The following is a 19,400-nucleotide window of genomic DNA, read 5'->3' as shown; positions in this document are numbered from 1 at the left end:
GGTGTGCTTAGTTGGTTCTTGTGAAGAACGTGTTTGGTTTTCCACGAGCAAAGAGCCAAGAATGAGCTAAGTCATTCCATCATCGTAAAACGTCCAAACGTCACTGCTTACGTTGACGTTTACCCAAGAGTACCTGTGCTATTATTATGAATACTACTACTATTGTTATTCATAATAACTGTTGACTGTTTAGCGCGTCGGCTTCACAGTACAGAGGTGCAGGGTTCGATTCTGGCTCCTGCCTTCCTGTGGGGAATTTGCATGTTCTCTCCGTGCCTGCGTGGGTTTTCTCTGGGTACTCTGGCTTCCTCCTACATTCCAAAAACATGGACAGAAGGTTAATGGAACACTATACATTGTCTCTTGGTGTGAGTGTGAGCACAGATGGTCATTTTCAACCCTTGTGAGGGAAAGCATATCTGAAAATGTATGGATGGATAATAATAATAATAGTAATAATTTATTATTATTATAATACACTGTTTAGCATCTTCAAGGCAACTTAGCTTAGCATCGATTATACTTGCATGGAGTATATAACAGTCAGGGATATGCAACAGCAAATGCTTAGATCCTTCTTAATCATTGTAGATAATCATGAAGCTTGCTGCGAGTCGGAGATCGCATCCTATCTGGACACAATGCTCTTCTGGTGCAACACAACTGTGCCAGAGTTCACCGCTCAACAGTTTGTGCAAAATTTCCGTGTGTCCAGGGAGTCATTCCTCTACACCTGCGATCGTCATAATAACTCTGCTCCCCACAAGCGCGATGGAAAATGGCCAAAATTGAGGAGCCGACTCCCTTCCCACCCCTACAGACTGAACACACACCCACTTCCTCAAATCAGCCACCAGTGAAACATTTTCAATTGGGTACAAGTGGTTCTTTTCATGCACTGGGTGCCATTCACTTGAATGAGAGGTCTCCAACTGTCAGAGCAGAGTATCGGTGCTTTGCCGGTGCAACGGTTGTGGCTAACACCTCGGGGATGGCGTCTGAAAGCAGCCGCTGACAGGCTTTGGACACTGCAGAGTGACGTCAACGAGCTGTTGACTCAGAGGGCTGGCCTCATGAATGACAATGAGCTCGGAGTGGTGTGTGGTGTGGGTCCGTTTGGGTTTTATGACAAAGCAGGACTAGTGTGTCAAGTAATAACAACTGTTCATTACTGTTTCATGGGTAGTGCGCCCAGCAACCAGCTTTTGGGAAACGTCATGAAAGGTTAGCGGCAACTTTTGATCATAGTAATGTCAATGACATGAATACATTTTTACTTAACTTTTATCTTTATTTAAAAAAAAAAACGCAAACTCAACACAGTTAATACACATTGATACTGACATATCAGAGATGAAGCTGTTTTACAAAAATGGACAAACATGTTCTTCCTCTTTACGCTCTGATGGAAATCAATCACCTGGTTTTTCAGACGTGCAACTTTATAAGTAAGACAACATCCTTGTGAGCTGACAGATTTTGTATTGCTTTTAAAAGTCTCAAAGTAAGCTGCCAGGCTTCACATTTTATGATAAAAAAAATGCTTTTTTTTTTTTTTTGCATGACACATCTGTCATGTTTCGTTGTTTTATGGTTCTTCATCGCATCCCTGCACCTCTGTGGAAGCGCCTTATGAGGGAGCTGACTGAAGATGACCCTTGTGTACGTACTCCAGAGCTGTGGCGATGGTCCTCATGTCCATCTCGATGCTGCGGGCCCAGTTCTCCACGTCGCCAATTTCCTGTTTTCAAAACAAGAGTGTTAGTTTCCTCCAACTGTGGTTGCAGTTCACAATGAAAGGTTTCCATTTGTATTGGGGAACCTTTTTCTAAGGAGAAAGTTAGTATATGCCACTGGCCTGGACTAGTTTAATGTCAAATTAGTCATCGTAAACATTGAACAGGTTTAACATTTCGATGATCGAAAGCCAACCAGATCACTCCTGATATACCCCACACCACAGGGTAATCACTCACTCAGGATAATCTTCGAGAGAAATCTAACAATCAGGCTTTGATCGTAAAGAGAGGGGGGGGGATAATCTGGCTCAATTTTCAGTATGTATGTACATCGCTTAAAACTGATTACACACCTTGAGTTGAATCTTTTATTCATACAAGTAGGCCAAATGAGTATTCGTGCTCATGGTAACATCCAGCAGATTTTAGAGCACTCTCCATTCGGGTTGCAATACTCCGGAATTCCTTATAAAATCAACTACCTCTGAAGATATGTTTGATCTTGATTTATGACGTATTTCTACGAGTGTTGCGCCAAATACCGGTACCAATATCGTTCCATGAATTTTAAAAATATATAAACAATGGCTTTTTATAATGAATAAAAAACAAATGTTCAGTTGATTAGCTCTCAGATATTATTTCACTGTTTTTTACTGATGTTTTAAGCTTTTTCCATGGTATTGTTCCTTACCAGTATTGAGGTATTTTATGCAGTCTGGTACTGAATAGTTTCGATCCTAATTTCTACGCTCTCGTATTTGTTAATACCACATCTACTATGCAACTAGTCTCTCACACCGTCTCGGCCACTGACATCTGGGACCGTATTTTCATAGACAGAGGCCATGCCATGTAGATTGCACAGCTTTTTCTGGTCTGAATTTAAAGGGAATGAGGGTAGCCACTTCCATTGCCTGAGAATTTGGCTGCATTCCCTCCCACAACAGAGCAAATGCCCACTTCTACCTATGGTAGTCAAGGAAAATACCGAAAGAAAGAAATGCACACATGCCCCATGCACACATTTAGGCTACGTTAATAATGTAGCTCGATTAATTATTATTATTTTTTTTTTACCCATATGAGACATGCATGTGATTCTTTTCATGCAGTGTTATCATAGCAATTCAGCAACGTAGACGTATTACCCTGGGCAATGATGTGACGACATCTTTAGTAGATGTCTCCATGAAATGAAGACGAAACAAAAGTGTTACCTCATTTCCTGCAAATATTTCTACTCCCACCAGCCTAGCTCCTCTGTTAATCTGAAATGAGTACCTAGACTGGGGATAACATTTACCGGTACAGTACTTCTGTAAACACTGTGGCACATGACGTGTCATGTGTGTGTGGTTTTTTTTTTTTTTGTGCATGTCATTCTACGTCTTGCTTTGTGCGCATGCGTATCATAACAGGGATGCATTCCCTTCACAATTGAAGTTGCATTTGTTTCTGTAATCTAAACAAAAGTCAGTATATAAAGGAGAAAATGAGTATAAAAAAAGACAACTACTGTTTAACAAAGTAAAAAATGTCTTATTTCCCTAAAAGGGCTATTTCTATTATTAAGCAGGCACAACTTAACAAAATAAAAGAGTTCCTCTGCCTCAACACAATACCTCTCATTATTTGCTGTGTACTGGCAAAGTGAATAATTGTTATTTTCATGCACCCCATTATTGGTTGGTTGTGAGGAGTGTTGATTGGTATAAGCTTGGCTTGACCATACAAAATGCTGACCTTGGTCTTATAAAAAAAAAAAAAGTGGACCGACAGGATTTCTAGTTGAGGACCACTGTGCTAGTGTGTCTACAACTGCTGCTGCTACTGCAATGTCACAACTGCCTAGATGTACAACCCAGAGCTCTATGAGCCACTTTATGCAAAAAGCTATAAAACCAGCAAAACAGAACACAATTGATGAGGAACTGGGTAAAATGATTGCAAGGGATTTTCATCCATTTTGTGTTGGCTGTGTGTTGTCGCAACATCTGTCCCTCAGAGAGAATCTTCTCCAAAACAGGGCAAATATTAACAGAGAGGAGAAAGAGGATCAACCCCTCAAAGCTGAGGCACTTGGTTTTTCTTCATGCCAATCTTCGCTAAAGACAAGCTAAAACCTTTACCTGGACGCTGCTTTTTCCTTTTTGTTTTACAAATTTTAATTTATAATTTGTTGTGTGGTATTCAAAGCTTACTTATGTTGTTTTACTGTAAATAGTTAAAAGCTTATAAATATACACATTCAGAGATTGGAACTTTTTGACGACCCTGTTTTGAGATGGGTCTTTATACTTTGTTTTTATTTTTGTAGCACTCCATGTTGACTATGTTCATAAGAATATAAATAAGCCATATAAAAAATAAATATTTGATATAATGTCTATTTTTTTGCATTAGTACTTCATTTTACACATAATATTACGTTATTTTTGGTATTAAATAAATTTAAGCAAAAAAACTGAGGAGGCATTTGGGAGCCAAAAGAGCCGGCTCTTTTTAGGGAGCCGGTCCAAAAGAGCCGGCTCTCTAAAAGGAGCCGGAATTCCCATCACTATTTTATATGAGCCGAGTTCCAAAATCTGTCTGAGACCTGACACGCTGTTTATATAGAGAAAAGGGTGAAGCGCGTCCGTGCACATATATGTAAATATATGAAGAGAGGTGGACGTGAGTGAGGACAGGCACGCAGGGGGTGGGTCCGGCAATGAGTGAAGGTGTGTAAGTGGACGCTAAAGGCACGCCTCTAGCAGGTACCAGCACCTGTATAAAATGTGAGTATGTGCATTATTGCAAAACAACTTCGGTTTTGGTTTCCAAGAACCCCCGAAAATGAATTCCAACCGCTGGACATCGGCATCAACCGGGCGTTCAAAGTGAAGTTGCGAGCGGCATGGGAAAAATGCATGATCGATGGCGAACACAGCTTCACGAAGAGCGGGAGGCAGCGCCGGGCTAGTTACGCCACAATCTGTGAATGGATTGTGGCTGCTTGGACGAACGTATCTGCAAGTACAGTTGTTCGAGCTTTTGGCAAAGCCGGCATCATTTCTGTGGAGCCACATGACGACGAGAGTGACTCTGACGAGAGGGAACCCAGCGGTTTGGATGGATTACCGATACTTGCACAATTGTTCAATACGGACACAGAAGATGACGACTTTGATGGCTTTCTGAGTGATGATTGAGCAAAAAACGTGAGTACCTTGTAAATAAAATACACCCGAACTCAGTTCTGCTTTCGTTGCCTTTTTAAAAACGTGTTTTAGCTTTGAGCTTCAGTGTATGCTTCAAGCTAACGTGTTAGCATGCATGCATGCCGTATGTTTAAGCGTATGTTTTACCACTGTAAAACTGCGCCCATTAGTACAGTGCGTCCTGTGTATGTGTAAAATACAGAAATGTCACCCATTAATGAGACTGCCCCCAACCATACGGTGCGTCGAATAGTCGTGAAAATACGGTAATTAGTTGTATCAGAATCAGAATCATCTTTATTGGCCAAGTATGTAGAACACACAAGGAATTTGTCTCCGGTATAACACGCTGCACTAGTATCATCGTAAACAACAAAACAACAAAATCATTGAACCATTTTAGAGTATACCAGTAGTTTTGTAATACCATTTTGTGGTGCAAGAAGAGTGACTATGTCAGTGACTGTTTAAGGAGTTAATCGCTAGAGGGAAGAAGCTGTTTAAGTGTCTACTGGATTTGGTACGCATAGATCTGTAGCGTCTGCCTGAGGGGAGTGGCTGAAAAAGGTGGTGGGCAGGGTGCGGGGGATCCAGGAGGATTTTCCGTGCCCTTGTCTTGATTCTTGCCGTGTGCAAGTCCTCAAGTGTGGGTAGGGCGATGCCAACGATTTTTTCTGCCGTCCTAACTGTCCGTTGAAGTCGGATTTTGTCCTTTTTTGTGGCGGCCCCAAACCAAACCGTGATGGAAGAACACAGGATTGATTCGATGACTGCCGTGTAGAACTGTCGTAGCACCTCCTGTGGCAAGCCATGCTTCCTCAGCAGCCTCAGGAAGTACATTCGCTGCCGGGCCCTTTTCAGGATGGAGATGGTGTTGACTTCCCACTTCATGTCCTGGGAGACTGTGATTCCCAGGAACTTGAAGGTCTCGACGGTTGACACAGGGCAGTTGGATAGTGTGAGGGGCAACTGAGGAGAAGAATGTTTCCTGAAGTCCACGATCATCTCTACAGTCTTGAGCGTGTTCAGCCCGAGGTTGTGTCGGCCGCACCAGAGCTCCAGCTGCTCCACTTGTTGGCGGTACGCAGACTCGTCGCCGTCTTTGATGAGACCGATGACCGTGGTGTCGTCTGCGAACTTTATGAGTTTGACAGCTGGATCTGTTGAGGTGCAATCGTTTGTGTAGAGAGAGAAGAGCAGTGGCGAGAGGACACATCCCTGTGGGGCTCCAGTGCTGGTGGTGCGTATTGATGATGTTGTTGCTCCCAGTCTCACCTGTTGTGTCCGTCCCGTCAGGAAGCTGAGGATCCACTGGCAGATCGCAGGAGACACACCGAGGTGGAGTAGTTTGGGGGTGAGGAGTTCCGGGATGATGGTGTTGAACGCAGAGCTGAAATCCACAAACGGAATCCTTGCGTAGGTCCCTGTGCTGTCGAGGTGCTTGAGGATGTAGTGCAGACCTATGTTGACTGCGTCTTCCACAGACCTGTTTGCCCGGTAGGCAAACTGGAGAGGGTCCAGCAGGGGTCCAGTGATGTTCTTTAGGTGGTTCAGCACAAGGCGTTCAAAGGACTTCATGACCACAGACGTCAGGGCGACAGGCCTATAGTCGTTCAGTTCCGATGTTGCCGATTTCTTGGGAACTGGGATGATGGTAGACTGTTTGAAGCAGGATGGGACCTCACACAGCTCCAGGGATCTGTTGAAGATCTGTGTGAAGACCGGAGCCAGCTGGTCAGCGCAGACTTTCAGGCAGGAGGGGGACACTTTGTCGGGCCCCGGAGCTTTCTTGATCTTTTGCTGCTTGAAGAGCCGTCTCACGTCCTGTTCGTGGATCTGTAGTGGAGAAAAAGAGGGTGGGGGGGTAGGTAGAGTGGTTTCTGGTAGCGGTGGGTGTGTGTGGGAAATGGGGGTGTCCTTTTCAAATCGGCAGAAAAACATGTTTAGTTCATCAGCAAGACCCTTATTGTTCACTGTTTGGGGGGATGGCATTCTATAGTTAGTGATTGCTTTCAGGCCATTCCATACAGATGCAGAGTCGTTAGCAGAGAACTGGTTTTTCAGCCTCTCTGCATAGCTTCTCTTTGCGATGTTAATTTCCTTCGTCAATTGGTTTCGGGCATGTTTGTACAGTGCCCGATCTCCACTTCTAAATGCGGCCTCTTTCTCTTTCCTGAGTTGCCTGAGTTTGGGAGTAAACCATGGCTTGTTATTGTTAAACGAGCGGAAGGACTTCGTTGGTACACACATGTCCTCACAGAAACTGATGTATGATGTTACAGTGTCTGTGTATTCATCCAGTGTGCCCGTTGAAGTTTCAAAGACGCCCCAATCAGTGCAGTCTAAGCATTCTTGTAGAGCTAGCTTTGCTTCATCTGTCCATTTTTTCACAGTCTTAACAACCGGTTTAACACATTTGAGTTTCTGTCTGTATGTAGGTATTAAGTGGATTAAATTGTGGTCAGAAAGACCCAATGCTGCACGGGCGACCGATCGGTATGCATTTTTGATTGTTGTATAGCAGTGGTCTAGAATGTTGCCTTCTCTGGTGAAACAGTCGATGTGCTGCTTATATCTGGGAAGTTCACGGTTAAGATGTGCTCTATTAAAATCGCCCAAAATGATCAGGGGTGACTCTGGGTATTTTAGCTCGAGTTTGTTTACTTGTTCGGCTAGCGTTTGTATCGCCGTGTTAGCGTTAGCTTGTGGCGCAATGTAAACACCGACTAGTAAAAAGGAGGTGAACTCACGTGGCGAGTAGAATGGCTTGCAGTTTAAAGACAGCGACTCCAGGTCCGGGCTGCAGTGTGCGTCGAGCTTCGTGACATCAGTGCACCATTCTTCGTTGATATAGAAGCAAATCCCACCACCTTTCGATTTCCCTGATAGCTCCGTGTCGCGGTCGGCTCGGAGAAGGCGGAAGCCGGGTAGATGTAGCGCGGGATCTGGATGGCGGTCACTGAGCCAGGTTTCGGTGAAGCAGAGCGCAGCAGAACGTGCAAATGTTTTGTTGGTCTTTGTGAGGAGAAGAAGTTCATCCATCTTGTTTGGCAGAGATCGTAGATTAGCAAGATGGATCGATGGGAGCGGGGTTCGAAATCCACGCTGCCGGAGCTTGACGAGCACGCCGGCTCGCTTCCCCCTCCGGCGGCGTTTCCATGCTGCGTACAGCGCAGCCGCTCCGCTCGCGATTAGCTCCGAAAAACCCTGTGGATTTTCGTGTACTGGTGAAAAAAGACCGAGCGTAGACTCCCCAATGAGCAGCAACTTTTCCCTCGTGTAAGTAAGCCGCTCAGGGTCGCCAAAAACAAACGAAAATGACAAAAACAGGGATAATACTAGGGAGCGTGTGACCGAGGCTGCCATACCTGTCGGCGCCTGATGACGTATCACATCTGTTTGGAGAGGTTACCTTCAGGGCCTGATTGAAGCCTTCCACCATGCTGATCCACTGTGCAGTCTGTTTGGAAAACTGACCGGCCTGCACTTGGAGTGTTTTCACCTCATGGTCGAGTTTACGCTGGTTGACATACGCCTGGGCCACGCTGAAAATGAGAAACCCCTTCACTTAAAAAAGAGCACAAAATCATCTGCCAAACCATCATCGAGATCCCTGTTATGCTAGGCAACATCAAATGATAACCCTACAGAATTAGAAATGGAACACGCTGCAAAAAGTTACTATGGATAAGCTATTCAGCACAATATAGCCAAAGTCAAGGTTTGGTAAACATGATTGATAAAATGCCATATGACACGATTTGGACACCTGCTACATAACTTTGCAAATTAATTGTATTATATTTCCTCTCAGTGCAATAAGACATGTTATGTCTATTTTCTAGCCCATATTTTTCAATTGTATTCACATCTATGCACACCAGAGTTTTGTAGTTTTTTACAGTAGTTTTGTATTGTCAGCCCGCCCTGACAGCACTTGGTAGCTCCTTCAGCCAGAGACTGTTACACCCGCGCTGCAAGAAGGAGAGATACCGACGCTCGTTCCTACCGACTGCTGTCAGGCTGATGAATAAAAAATATCATAATAATAATAATAATTAAATGATGTGAAGGTAAATTGTAAATAGTACTGCGATTTATCCATTTGTGTTCATATTGTATTTAATTGAAAGATGTTTGTTGTTGTTTTTTTTTTTTCTCTTTCTCCTTTCTTCTTTCTACATACATTCTTGCTGCTGGAGGCTGTAAATTTCCCCATTGTGGGACGAATAAAGGATATCTTATCTTATGTCTCATTTGTATTTTGCATTTTGTTTTGCAAATCTTATGTACTTATGTACTCCAGGACATTTGCAGATTTTAAAATATATACAGTGCACTCCGCTTAATAGAACACCATTGGGCCGAAGCGCTTCTGTTCTACTAAGCGGGGTTTCTATTAACCGGAGACACTTTATTAGGTACACCTTCAGACACGTCGACGACCAAGTTATGCACGCAGAAAACCCCCTGCTGACGAGTTAGAAGAGATATTTCGACTGTGGACGTCCATATCTTTAATCAAACAACAACTTTAATCAACTTCAGTCAAACATCTCAAATCACGAGAAAAATTTCGTTACTTTTGTCTGGAAACAGGAGTCCGTAATTTTGCGGTTGACTTCCCTCTCAATGCGCTGGATAAGAGGGAAGTCCTGGAAACCGCGGGCGTACCTTCTGAGAATCCGGCAATGTATCGTATCGTCTGAGTATGTCCTTCTTATCCGCAGGTGATAGCCCTCGTCTCTTGAATGAAGTTGAAGACATTGTGACGTGCGTGTGTCTATGTGTGGAGTGACGCGTGCTACCTGTAACTGTATACGGCTAGAACTACCGCGTTTTCTCGCGATAGTGGTACAGTATCGCGATAGCTACACTTCGTCTCTCTCTCGTCTCTTGAATGAAGTTGAAGCCATTGTGACGTGCGTGTGTCTATGTGTGGAGTGACGCGTGCTACCTGTTACTGTATACGGCTAGAACTACCGCGTTTTCTCGCGATAGTGGTACAGTATCGCGATAGCTACACTTCGAAAACCACTAGTTTACAATGTTCATTGCTTACGGCCTGTTCTATTAAGCGGAGATCTGTTCTACTAAGCGGAGTATCTTTATAGTAAATTGCATTAGGCAAATCTGTTCCAGAGCCTTTTGCTCTATTAAGCGGATTACTCTATTAACCGGTGTTCTATTAAGCGGAGTGCACTGTATAATATTTCTATATTTTTTGTTTTTGATATTTTTGTTGGTCTGCTCTGAGTCCACACTTCAGCCCATTTATTAGTCATAAAATAAAAAGGAGTGGGATGGATATTGACTTTGAAAGTCAGCTTACCATGTGTGTCCCTAAATCTTCTACTTGCACCTCTAACACTTGAGGTTCGAGGACACTGTGCTCCTCGTAAAAAGGAGTTCACCTGGAGACTTGATGACAAGCAGCAAACTTCCTCTGCATGCAATATATGTTGGTTAACTTCTTTTGCTACACTTATATTACACTTAAGAGTGTCAGCTGTCAGAAAGTTGGCTGGGCAGTGAATGAACTTTCATTTATTTTTTTTTAGAACGCCTGTATTGTATTGTGCTCTACTTGGGATGTTTCACTGAAATCTCAACAGTATAGTAGCAAAGGTCTATTTACAATACAATACAATACATGCTGATTTATATAGCGCTTTCACAACAGCGGCAGCTGTAACAAAGCGCTTTACAAAACAGTTAACATAAAGTCAAATAATAAACACAACACAACACAACATAAAACACGGACAGTCATGCAGTTCTAACCACTTTTCCATCACACGCTTTGTTGTTTGAAGCAGTAGTCACATTTACTATGATTGAGATGCTGTTAAGATATTATTCCTCTCTGTTAATTGGATTTGAAAGAAACAAAGACTTTAGAATGTTGTTGGAGGTATTTCCTGCTCACTGAGTTTACAATCACTTTTGTGCCCCCCTCCATAGGACATGTTTAACATCAAAAGAGGAACTGTTATCTCAAGTATCTGTGTTCCTGCCATCACACCAAATGGTTAGTAGTGGTGTTCTGGTCTCACCTCACCACTTCTTCCATCCACACCGGGTCAGATGACATGTTACTTTCTTTGTTTCTGGGATTTGCATGCAGGCGCAACAAACCACCTCTCATTATCATATTGTAATATCTGTTTCTGCAAAAACTGCACCCAGAAAAGTGCCACTTTATGCAGCGGGAGGTGGAGTTCCTGGGCCACTGAGTGAACGGTGAGGGCATCAGCACGCTGGAGGAGAAGGTCTGCACCATTAAAGATTGGCCAGTACCAAGGGACAAGAAGCAGTTGAAAAGCTTCTTGGGGCTGGCCTCGTACTACAGACGGTTCGTGAAAGGATTCTCTTGCATCGGGGCGCCCTTGTTCCACCTCCTTAAAGACAACCAACCTTTCCTCTGGATGCCGGATTCTCAGGAGGCGTTCTGCAGCCTAAAAAGAGCCCTCATGAACGCTCCATTTCTCACCCCGCCACATCCAGCCTTGCCTTTTGTGCTGGACACAGACGCAAGTAAAGTCGGCATGGGGGCGGTGTTGTCACAGGTGGGGCCAGAAGGTGAACGCGTGGTGGCCTATTTCAGCCGCACTTTCAACAAGAGTGAACGACGCTACTGTGTTACCAGACGTGAACTGCTAGCAGTTGTTTTGGCTACACGCCATTTCAAGTATTACCTGTGTGGCGTGCCTTTCACCATCAGGACAGATCACGCCGCACTACAGTGGCTGATGTCATTCAAGGAACCAGAAGGCCAAGTAGCACGGTGGTGAGAGGAGCTGCAGGCGTTCCACTTCACTGTGGTACATCGGGCTGGGGCTCAACACGCCAATGCGGACGCCCTTTCCCTGCGGCCATGTTCTGTTAGTGGCTGCCAGGGAGTTGGAGCTGCGTGGGGAAGCGACTGCTGCTGGACCGTCATGCTGCACCTTGGAGGCTGTGGACACTACAGAGTGGGCTGCCAAGCAGGAAGAGGATCGTAATCTCAACCCTGTGCGACAGTGGGTCCAGAGTGGCAGGAGGCCACCCTGGGAAGGAGTGATGGGACTCTCCGCTGCCACCAAAGGCTTTTGGAGCAAGTTTGCCGTGTTACGCATGAAGGACGGCGTGTTGCAACGTGCCTGGAAGGAACCAGCTACCGGGGAAGAGAGATGGCAGGTGGTAGTGCCCAGAGCTCTTATAGAGATGCTGCTAAGAGCATGCCATGGGAGCACCGGCTCAGGACACTTTGGCAGCACCAAGACCCTCCGACGGCTGCGCCAAGGGTTCTATTGGGGTCAGCATCGAAGGGACGTAGAGGACTTCTGCCAGCGCTGTGACGAGTGTGCGGCCTACAAGGGACCTCAAGACCAATTGCATGCACCGCTTCAGCAACACGGGGTTGGGGCACCCATGGAGAGGGTTGCTGTGGACATTATGGGCCCTTTCCCCGTGACGGACAGAGGGAACCGTTACGTGCTATGTGCGATGGACTATTTTACGAAGTGGCCCGAAGCTTACGCACTGCCAGACCAAGAGGCAGAGACAGTGGTGGATGCACTACTGGAGGGCATGTTCTGTCGGTTTGGGACTGCAGATATCCTCCACAGTGACCAAGGCAGAAATTTTGAGTCCAAAGTTTTTGCTGTTCTTTGTAAACGCCTGGACATGCAGAAAACACGCACCACACCTTTGCATCCGCAGAGCGATGGTCTTGTGGAACGATTTAACCGCACCATGCAGCAGCAGCTTGCCATCCTCACCTCCAAACACCAATGTGATTGGGACCAGCAGATTCCGCTGGTACTGATGTCTTATCGTTCAGCGGTCCAAAGTTCCACGAGCTGTACTCCTGCTCTGCTGATGCTGATGAAATTCGGACACCGGCAGAGATGGCGTTTGGAAGACCTCCCGGCAGCTCAGAGGATCAGCCGGGGCTGGAGTATGCCCGGAAACGACAGGATGGGCTTGAGGCAGCGCACACATTCGCACGGGACCAGCTGGAGAAAGCCGGCGCACGTCAAAAGCAAAACTATGACGTGCGGAGCAAGGGGCGGAACTTCCAGATTGGAGAACTGGTTTGGGTGTATACACCTAAAAGAAAAAAAGGGCGCTGCCCCAAGCTAGACAGCCATTGGGACGGTCCATGTAGGGTACTTGAGCGGGTGGGGGAGGTAGTTTATCGGGTGGCAGTCCCCCCAAGGGGCAGAAAGGTTGCCCTACATCGGGACAGGTTGGCCCCCTACCGGGGCAGCGGCGTTCCTGTATTTGAGGCGGGTTCCGCTTCATCCGCCAGTTCAGAACATGTGGTGGATCCACGTTCCCAGATCCCACCAATGTTCTCCCGAGCCAGCCAGCTGAAGGTGGTATCGACTCAGAGCCAGGCCGACCACAGAGACGGAGACGAAGACCACGACGGCTGGAGGACTTTTTTTGTTGAACCGTCGGGCGAGGGTTTCATAAAGGGGAGGGCAGTGTAATATCTGTTTCTTGTATTTGTGTGACGTCATAGGGAGGGGAGGAGCCAGGTTGGGAGAATATTGGCTCCGGTAGTTAGTCTGAGTGAGGAGCGCTCGGGCATGAGTTGTGGCTAACAGCAACTCCTTTGAATGTGTGTGTTTATTACTTATTTTGTTTATTAAAAATGGTGAATAGTATCAGCGACTGCGAGCAGCCTTCTCTCCGCTACTGACGGGCATTACAATATTGTCTCTATATAACCTTATGACAGTGCTACTTCTACGCTTGCTGGCTAAAATCTGAAACCCTCAGGAGCCTGAATTGATTCGTAACTGCAGAAAAAGAAATTAAACCCTTCGAAGGAACTGTTTAGTGACTCCGGCCGATCCGATCCGATCGTAGGCAATCGGCCCCCGTCAGGGACTTGCCCCCCCTCCCGGGTCCCACACCCGGCACGAATCCCGTTGGTGTCTCGCAATGTTCCCCGCCAACATTTCCTTCCCACACCTCCCGCAAGCTACCCTTCTCCCTCCGCGCCCACCCTCCCCATTCGCCCCCCCTGCCCCCCCTCCACGCGCAACGCCCGCTCCCTCCCTTCTCCCTCCTTCCCTCTCCACCTCATACTCTCTGCAAACTCTTTCACACCCTCTCACGTGTCTGAAATAGTTTGCTTTCGTCACCCACCTTTCACACCCTCCACACTGTCTCCTTTCTCCCTTCTCCTCATACGCTCCTCCCGTGCAACTCCTCTGGTGACTCATTTTATTACCTTTCGACCCAAACCTCCTTCCACACTTCTCGCACTCAAACTCCACTTGTTCCTCGTTCCTGCGGTGTATGCGTTTCTCGTGCATGGTTAGACCAGCTCTACTCCTGCACACTTATCCGTACCCGTCATACAGACATACCAACCCATCATACACTCTCCTCACATTCCTTTCAAGTCTTTCCTCGTTCCTTCCCGCCTCATATCTGTGACCTCTGATTTTCTCATTTATACAGGTGATCCATTCGCTCGCTCACTCTCCGCTTCCATCCTTCCCTGTCACTCGTCAATCTTTCCACCTCCGTCCAGTCCATTCCTGCATTCCTCATCACTTTCTTCCAGTACAACACCGTTTTCCTTTTGCGCCCCATCCTCTTCCCTCTTCCTTCCAGTTCCTCCCACCATCCCAATACCATAGCTTTTGTTAGTCTTTCATTTCCCATATGCATCACAGGTCCAATTCTCTGCAACACTCGCCTCTCGATTTTCCACTCAATGGATTTTACTCCCAACATTTTCCTTACGTCATACGTATTCACTCCTCTTTCTTGCATTTGCCTCGGTGGTTCTCCGTTCCTATCACTCCACACATACCTGTAGCACCTATCCATCCACTTCTGTAGTTTCCCCACAACCTTCTTAACCATGTTCTTACCTGACAGTCATACAGCAAGCTCCTCTCCACACACGCCTCAACTACTCTCCCTTGCCACCTCTTAGATAGTCATGTCCCTTTCAACCACCCTTTCACACTCCCCCATAGCTTTCCTGCCCTCTTGATCCTGTTTCTCACATCTGCCTGAGTCCCAATCCAGCTTGCCAACACTCTAATCTCCTCCCCCTCTAGCGTTCCAAACTGCAGCACCTCCTCCTCCTCCTCATTGTTCCTCTCTTCCCACTGGGCCATTACACTTTTCACTCTCCTTACACTCTCGTGTATCTCTCCTTTCGTTCCCACTATAGTAGTGTCGTCCGCAAACAAGGCGCTCGGTACCCTCACTTCCTTTGTTTCCGAGCTCCCTCTCTCCCAGCCATGTTCACCTGCGAATGACCCTCCTGGTATCCACCTGCACACCACCATTTTTTCCTCCCTGTTATCTTGATTCCTCGCCGCTAGTGCCTGCCTCATCACCGCCTGATGGTAGATGTAAAAGAGGATCGGTGATGTCGAGCATCCTTCTCGCAGCCCTCTCGCTGGCATCCATCCTCCACTCACTCCCTCCCTTCCCCTCACCTTATACTGTCGTCTCATGCAGGTCCATAATGGTGTCCAGACATCTGCCTTTCAACCCATACCTTTCAAGCAACATCCATAGCGCTGGTTTGCTCACCCTCGGATACGCCTTTTTCAAATGTAACAGTCTTGCACATGGCCAGTCGTTGTCATTCATGTCCCTTACCCCTTCCTGAGTCACTCTCTTCTTACAATCTTCTACATCCTCCTGTATGCATACCATCATTTGCGTTACATCTGCTGTGGACCTCCCTTTCCTAAAGCCCGCTTGGTTTTCGTCAAGGAGCCCCAGGTGTTCGGCCCACCAACTCAGTCGCTTCGCTAACATTCTCCCTAACACTCTGCTGCCCATACTCAGCAGGCACACTCCTCTGTAGTTGTTTCTGTCATTCCTGTCCCACTTCTTATGTATCGGTACCATCAGTCCCACTTTTACACTTCCCTCCCACTGGTCCGCCCTCCGCTCAAACATCTGCCTCACTATCTTAATCACTCTTTCTCTCACTTCCTCACACGCGCTCCGTATATATCCTATTCTCACCCCATCTTCTCCCGGTGCTGACTCCCGTATCTCCCCCATAGCCTCCATGATTTCTTCCCTCTCAGGCACCTCATTCATGATCTCGTTTGCTTCGCTCGCTCTACTATCGTTCCTGAGATCTACTGCTCCTTGAACTGCCTCTTCTATCACTCTTGGTTCTTCTTTGTACCTCTCCCTCGACACGCTTTCAAAATGCTCCCTGAACTCCTCTGTTGTCACCGTCGTGCTCCGAGCGGCCGGTTTATCCCTTTTTCCCAACTTCCTCAAACATTTGTACATGTCGCCAATCCTTCCTCTAGAACATGCTTCCTGACAGTCCTCAATCACTCCTTCCCACCAGTCTCTTTCCAGCCTCCTCAGCAACTTCTTGAATTCCTTTCGCGTTTCCTTCACTTCTGCTTTTAGTCTGGCGAGTTCTTCTTCCATCTCCCCCACTCCTCTCCCTCCTCCCCTCACTCTCAACCTTCTCCTCGCATTCAGTGTCTCCAATTTCTTATTCCTTCTGTCTACCCTCTCCCCTATCCTCTTCTATCTCCTCCTCTCTCCCTACCGTCCAAGGATTGGATATTTCTCTTCTCTCCCTTCCACATACCTCCACTGCTGTTTCCACCATTATGTTCGCCAGCTGCGTCCACCCACTCTCCTTTCCCAGTCCTTCCTTGTTCAACTCCTCCAGTTTCTCGCTTGTCCTCTCCTCATATTCTCTTTTCTTCTCCTCCACTTTCAGCGCCTCCCACTTCGCTTGCACCATTCTCCTTTGGGTCCTCTCTTCTGTCCTCCATCTCTTCCACTCCTCATTCACCTTCATACACACCGGTCTATGGTCTGACAATTCATACTCACTCATAGTCCACATCCTTTTCACCATGCGGTGTCTCTCATTCCCTTTCACCAGAAATCCATCCAACTCATACCATTTCCCGCTCGCCATGTGTCGCCACGTCCCCCTCCTTCTAAACCTCCTATAGCTGTTAACATATGCCAGATCGTGCTCCTGACACCATTCTATTAAATCCCTTCCGGCTTCATTCGTCCTCCCCATCCCATGCCCCCCACACACTCCTCCCATCTTCACATTCGTTCCCACACTTGTATTGAAGTCTCCTCCAATTATCAGTCCCTTCATAAAATCCAGCTGGTTCAGAACGCCTCTGCTCGTATCATCACAAAAACATCTTCCCACCAGCACATCACCCCCGTTCTCCAACAGCTCCACTGGCTCCCTGTTCAACATCGAATCAACTACAAACTGCTTCTATATACATATATGGCCATCCACAACCTGGCCCCTCCTTACCTATCTGACCTTCTCCAGGTGCATATCCCCTCTCGCTCCCTCAGATCCTCGTCCTCCCTCCGCCTGTCAGTGCCCCCTGCCCGACTGATCACCATGGGAGCCAGAGCCTTCAGTCACGCTGCTCCAAAGCTCTGGAACAACCTACCTCCGGACCTCCAAAACTGCACACCTCTTTCCACTTTCAAGTCCCGATTAAAAACACACCTGTTCAGAATTGCCTACAACACATAACTCTTCCATGTTTTTATGATTTTATGTCCTGTTTTTATATAACATCTCGTTTACAAATTTTTACATTGTATTTTCTTATTGTTTGTACAGTGTCCTTGGGTGGCATGAAAGGCGCTTTTAAATAAAATGCATTATTATAATTATTATCAGTCTTTCCCTCCCTCCCATCGCCACCTGACTCCCCATATCTCGTCGGCATCTCTCCATCTCTCGTTCGTCCGTTCCCCAGCTCGGTTGGTAGACCGATACCAACCTGAGCCCTCCCAGCACCACCGCCACCACTCTCTCTCACAGCCACTTCTGCTGTCCTTCCTCTATCCACATCCTCAATGCCGTTCCCCTCAGCATCACTCTGGCTTTCCTCCCATGAACAAGCACTACCTGTTCATCCTCTTCACCCAACCACACCACCCCGGCTTCTTCTGCCTTTAGTTCCGTCATCAGCACCACTTCCCAGTTTTCTTTGTTGACTCTTTCTGCTACTCTCCTCAACCGCTTTCTAAATGTTTCTCTCACACTCAATCTCCTCACATTCCATGTGACTATCACTCGTTCACCTTTCTTGTCCCGAGCTTCAGTTCTGTTTCCCCCTTCCCGTCCCGCCCTTCCTCTCCTCCTCTCTCCCCTTCTTTCATTCCTCTCTCTTCTTTTATTGTTTCTGCTCCTTGCTCCCCTCTTGCTTTCAGGGCCTGGATGGGGGTGAATCCCAACCAGTCTGTCTTTCACCCACCCTCCCACATGTCTTTGTTCCATCCTGCCTTGCTTGCGCTTCCTTCTTACCATCCCCAACTCGCCCCCTGGGGAACCTTTTTCCTACCTCGTCGCGCCACGTGCGGGTCCTAAAAGGGCCCTCGCCTGACTTTTATTTAAGGAGGGTTGTGGGGCGGCTACTCCCACTTCCCTCCGTTCCGACGGGGCGAGCATCGGGTGTCTCTCCTTCCGGTGAGGTCCCTCCTCCTTCCCCGTCAGCTGGTAGGTATTCAGCCGCAGCAGGAGCTCGAGTCCCCCGGCGTTCCCCCTCGCGCCACGAGGAGGCATCCCACCATGCGAGGAGTGACTCCATCCAGTATTTGGATAACCAACATCCTCATCATCAAAAATTGACAAACACACGGAGGAAGAGAAAGGCCGCTCTTCCCCCAGCATTGCCTGTCTAAGTAAAGTGTTCTTAGGATGCATCACGAATCATATGCACTACGAAAATCTTAGTGTGTAAAGTGATTACTGTATCTGTTTCTCAACACTTAATCATATTGTTCCCGAAAATGTCAACCCAATCTAGAGCCATCATACGAAAGCACCTCATGTAAGAGAAGTTACTGTTTCTATAGAGATGAAATGAAAGTTATAGTATTAACGCCGCAAAACAGAAGGACGTAACCTACCCGACGTTGAGGTGGTCCACCAGAGCTTCCGTAAGGCAGGTGGCTGCAGAAATAGCTTCACGTCTACGTCGTTCTGCGAAAGGAACAGTTTAACGCAAAACATGTGTGGTGATGTTAAAACGAGGCGTTTTGAACTATCCTGGTGGATATATATATATTCTTTGTAGTACAGAAATATTTTGCATTTACTTTTTCGTTTTTAGAATCGCTTAGCATCGTGGTCAATCTGCTCAATAATGAGCGGTTAGGATAGCTCTGCTCACCCTGCAGCTCCTTCCGCTCGTTTTGCTTCGCCTGGTGCTCCTTCAGCAAACGGGACAGCATCTTCATTCAACTAGAATTATTTTCAAAGTTTGCAACGATTACCAAACAGGCAAGAGTGTGCAGAATGCCAACAGCTGACAAGCAGAGTCACGAGACAATTGCGATGACGTCACAAGAGGGCTCTTCCGCGTTGGCCCCGAGAGGAATGTCACTTTATTATGATTTAAAAAAACAAAATATATATCCAAGTAATAGACCGCGAGATGATAGAGAATACATA

The 19,400-nt window shown here is 46.8% G+C and overlaps 1 protein-coding gene across 1 annotated transcript; it reads right to left on the bottom strand.

Moving 5' to 3' along the window:
- Positions 1 to 1,270: 1,270 nt before the first annotated feature.
- On the bottom strand, positions 1,271 to 19,330 carry bloc1s1 (biogenesis of lysosomal organelles complex-1, subunit 1). Its single transcript, XM_052075331.1, has 4 exons — positions 19,120 to 19,330; positions 18,857 to 18,929; positions 8,355 to 8,487; positions 1,271 to 1,741 (listed from the first exon to the last, which is right to left on the bottom strand). Exons 1-4 carry the CDS (start codon positions 19,184 to 19,186, stop codon positions 1,631 to 1,633), a joined length of 384 nt encoding a protein of 127 aa, XP_051931291.1. The 5' UTR covers positions 19,187 to 19,330; the 3' UTR covers positions 1,271 to 1,630.
- Between the last annotated feature and the right edge of the window lie 70 nt (positions 19,331 to 19,400).

The sequence above is a fragment of the Hippocampus zosterae genome, chromosome 9 (genome assembly GCF_025434085.1).
Source record: "Hippocampus zosterae strain Florida chromosome 9, ASM2543408v3, whole genome shotgun sequence".
In the NCBI taxonomy this organism is placed as follows: Eukaryota; Metazoa; Chordata; class Actinopteri; order Syngnathiformes; family Syngnathidae; genus Hippocampus; species Hippocampus zosterae.
The sequence above is the reverse complement of the archived record's forward strand: the minus strand, read 5'-3'. Positions and strand labels throughout refer to the sequence as shown.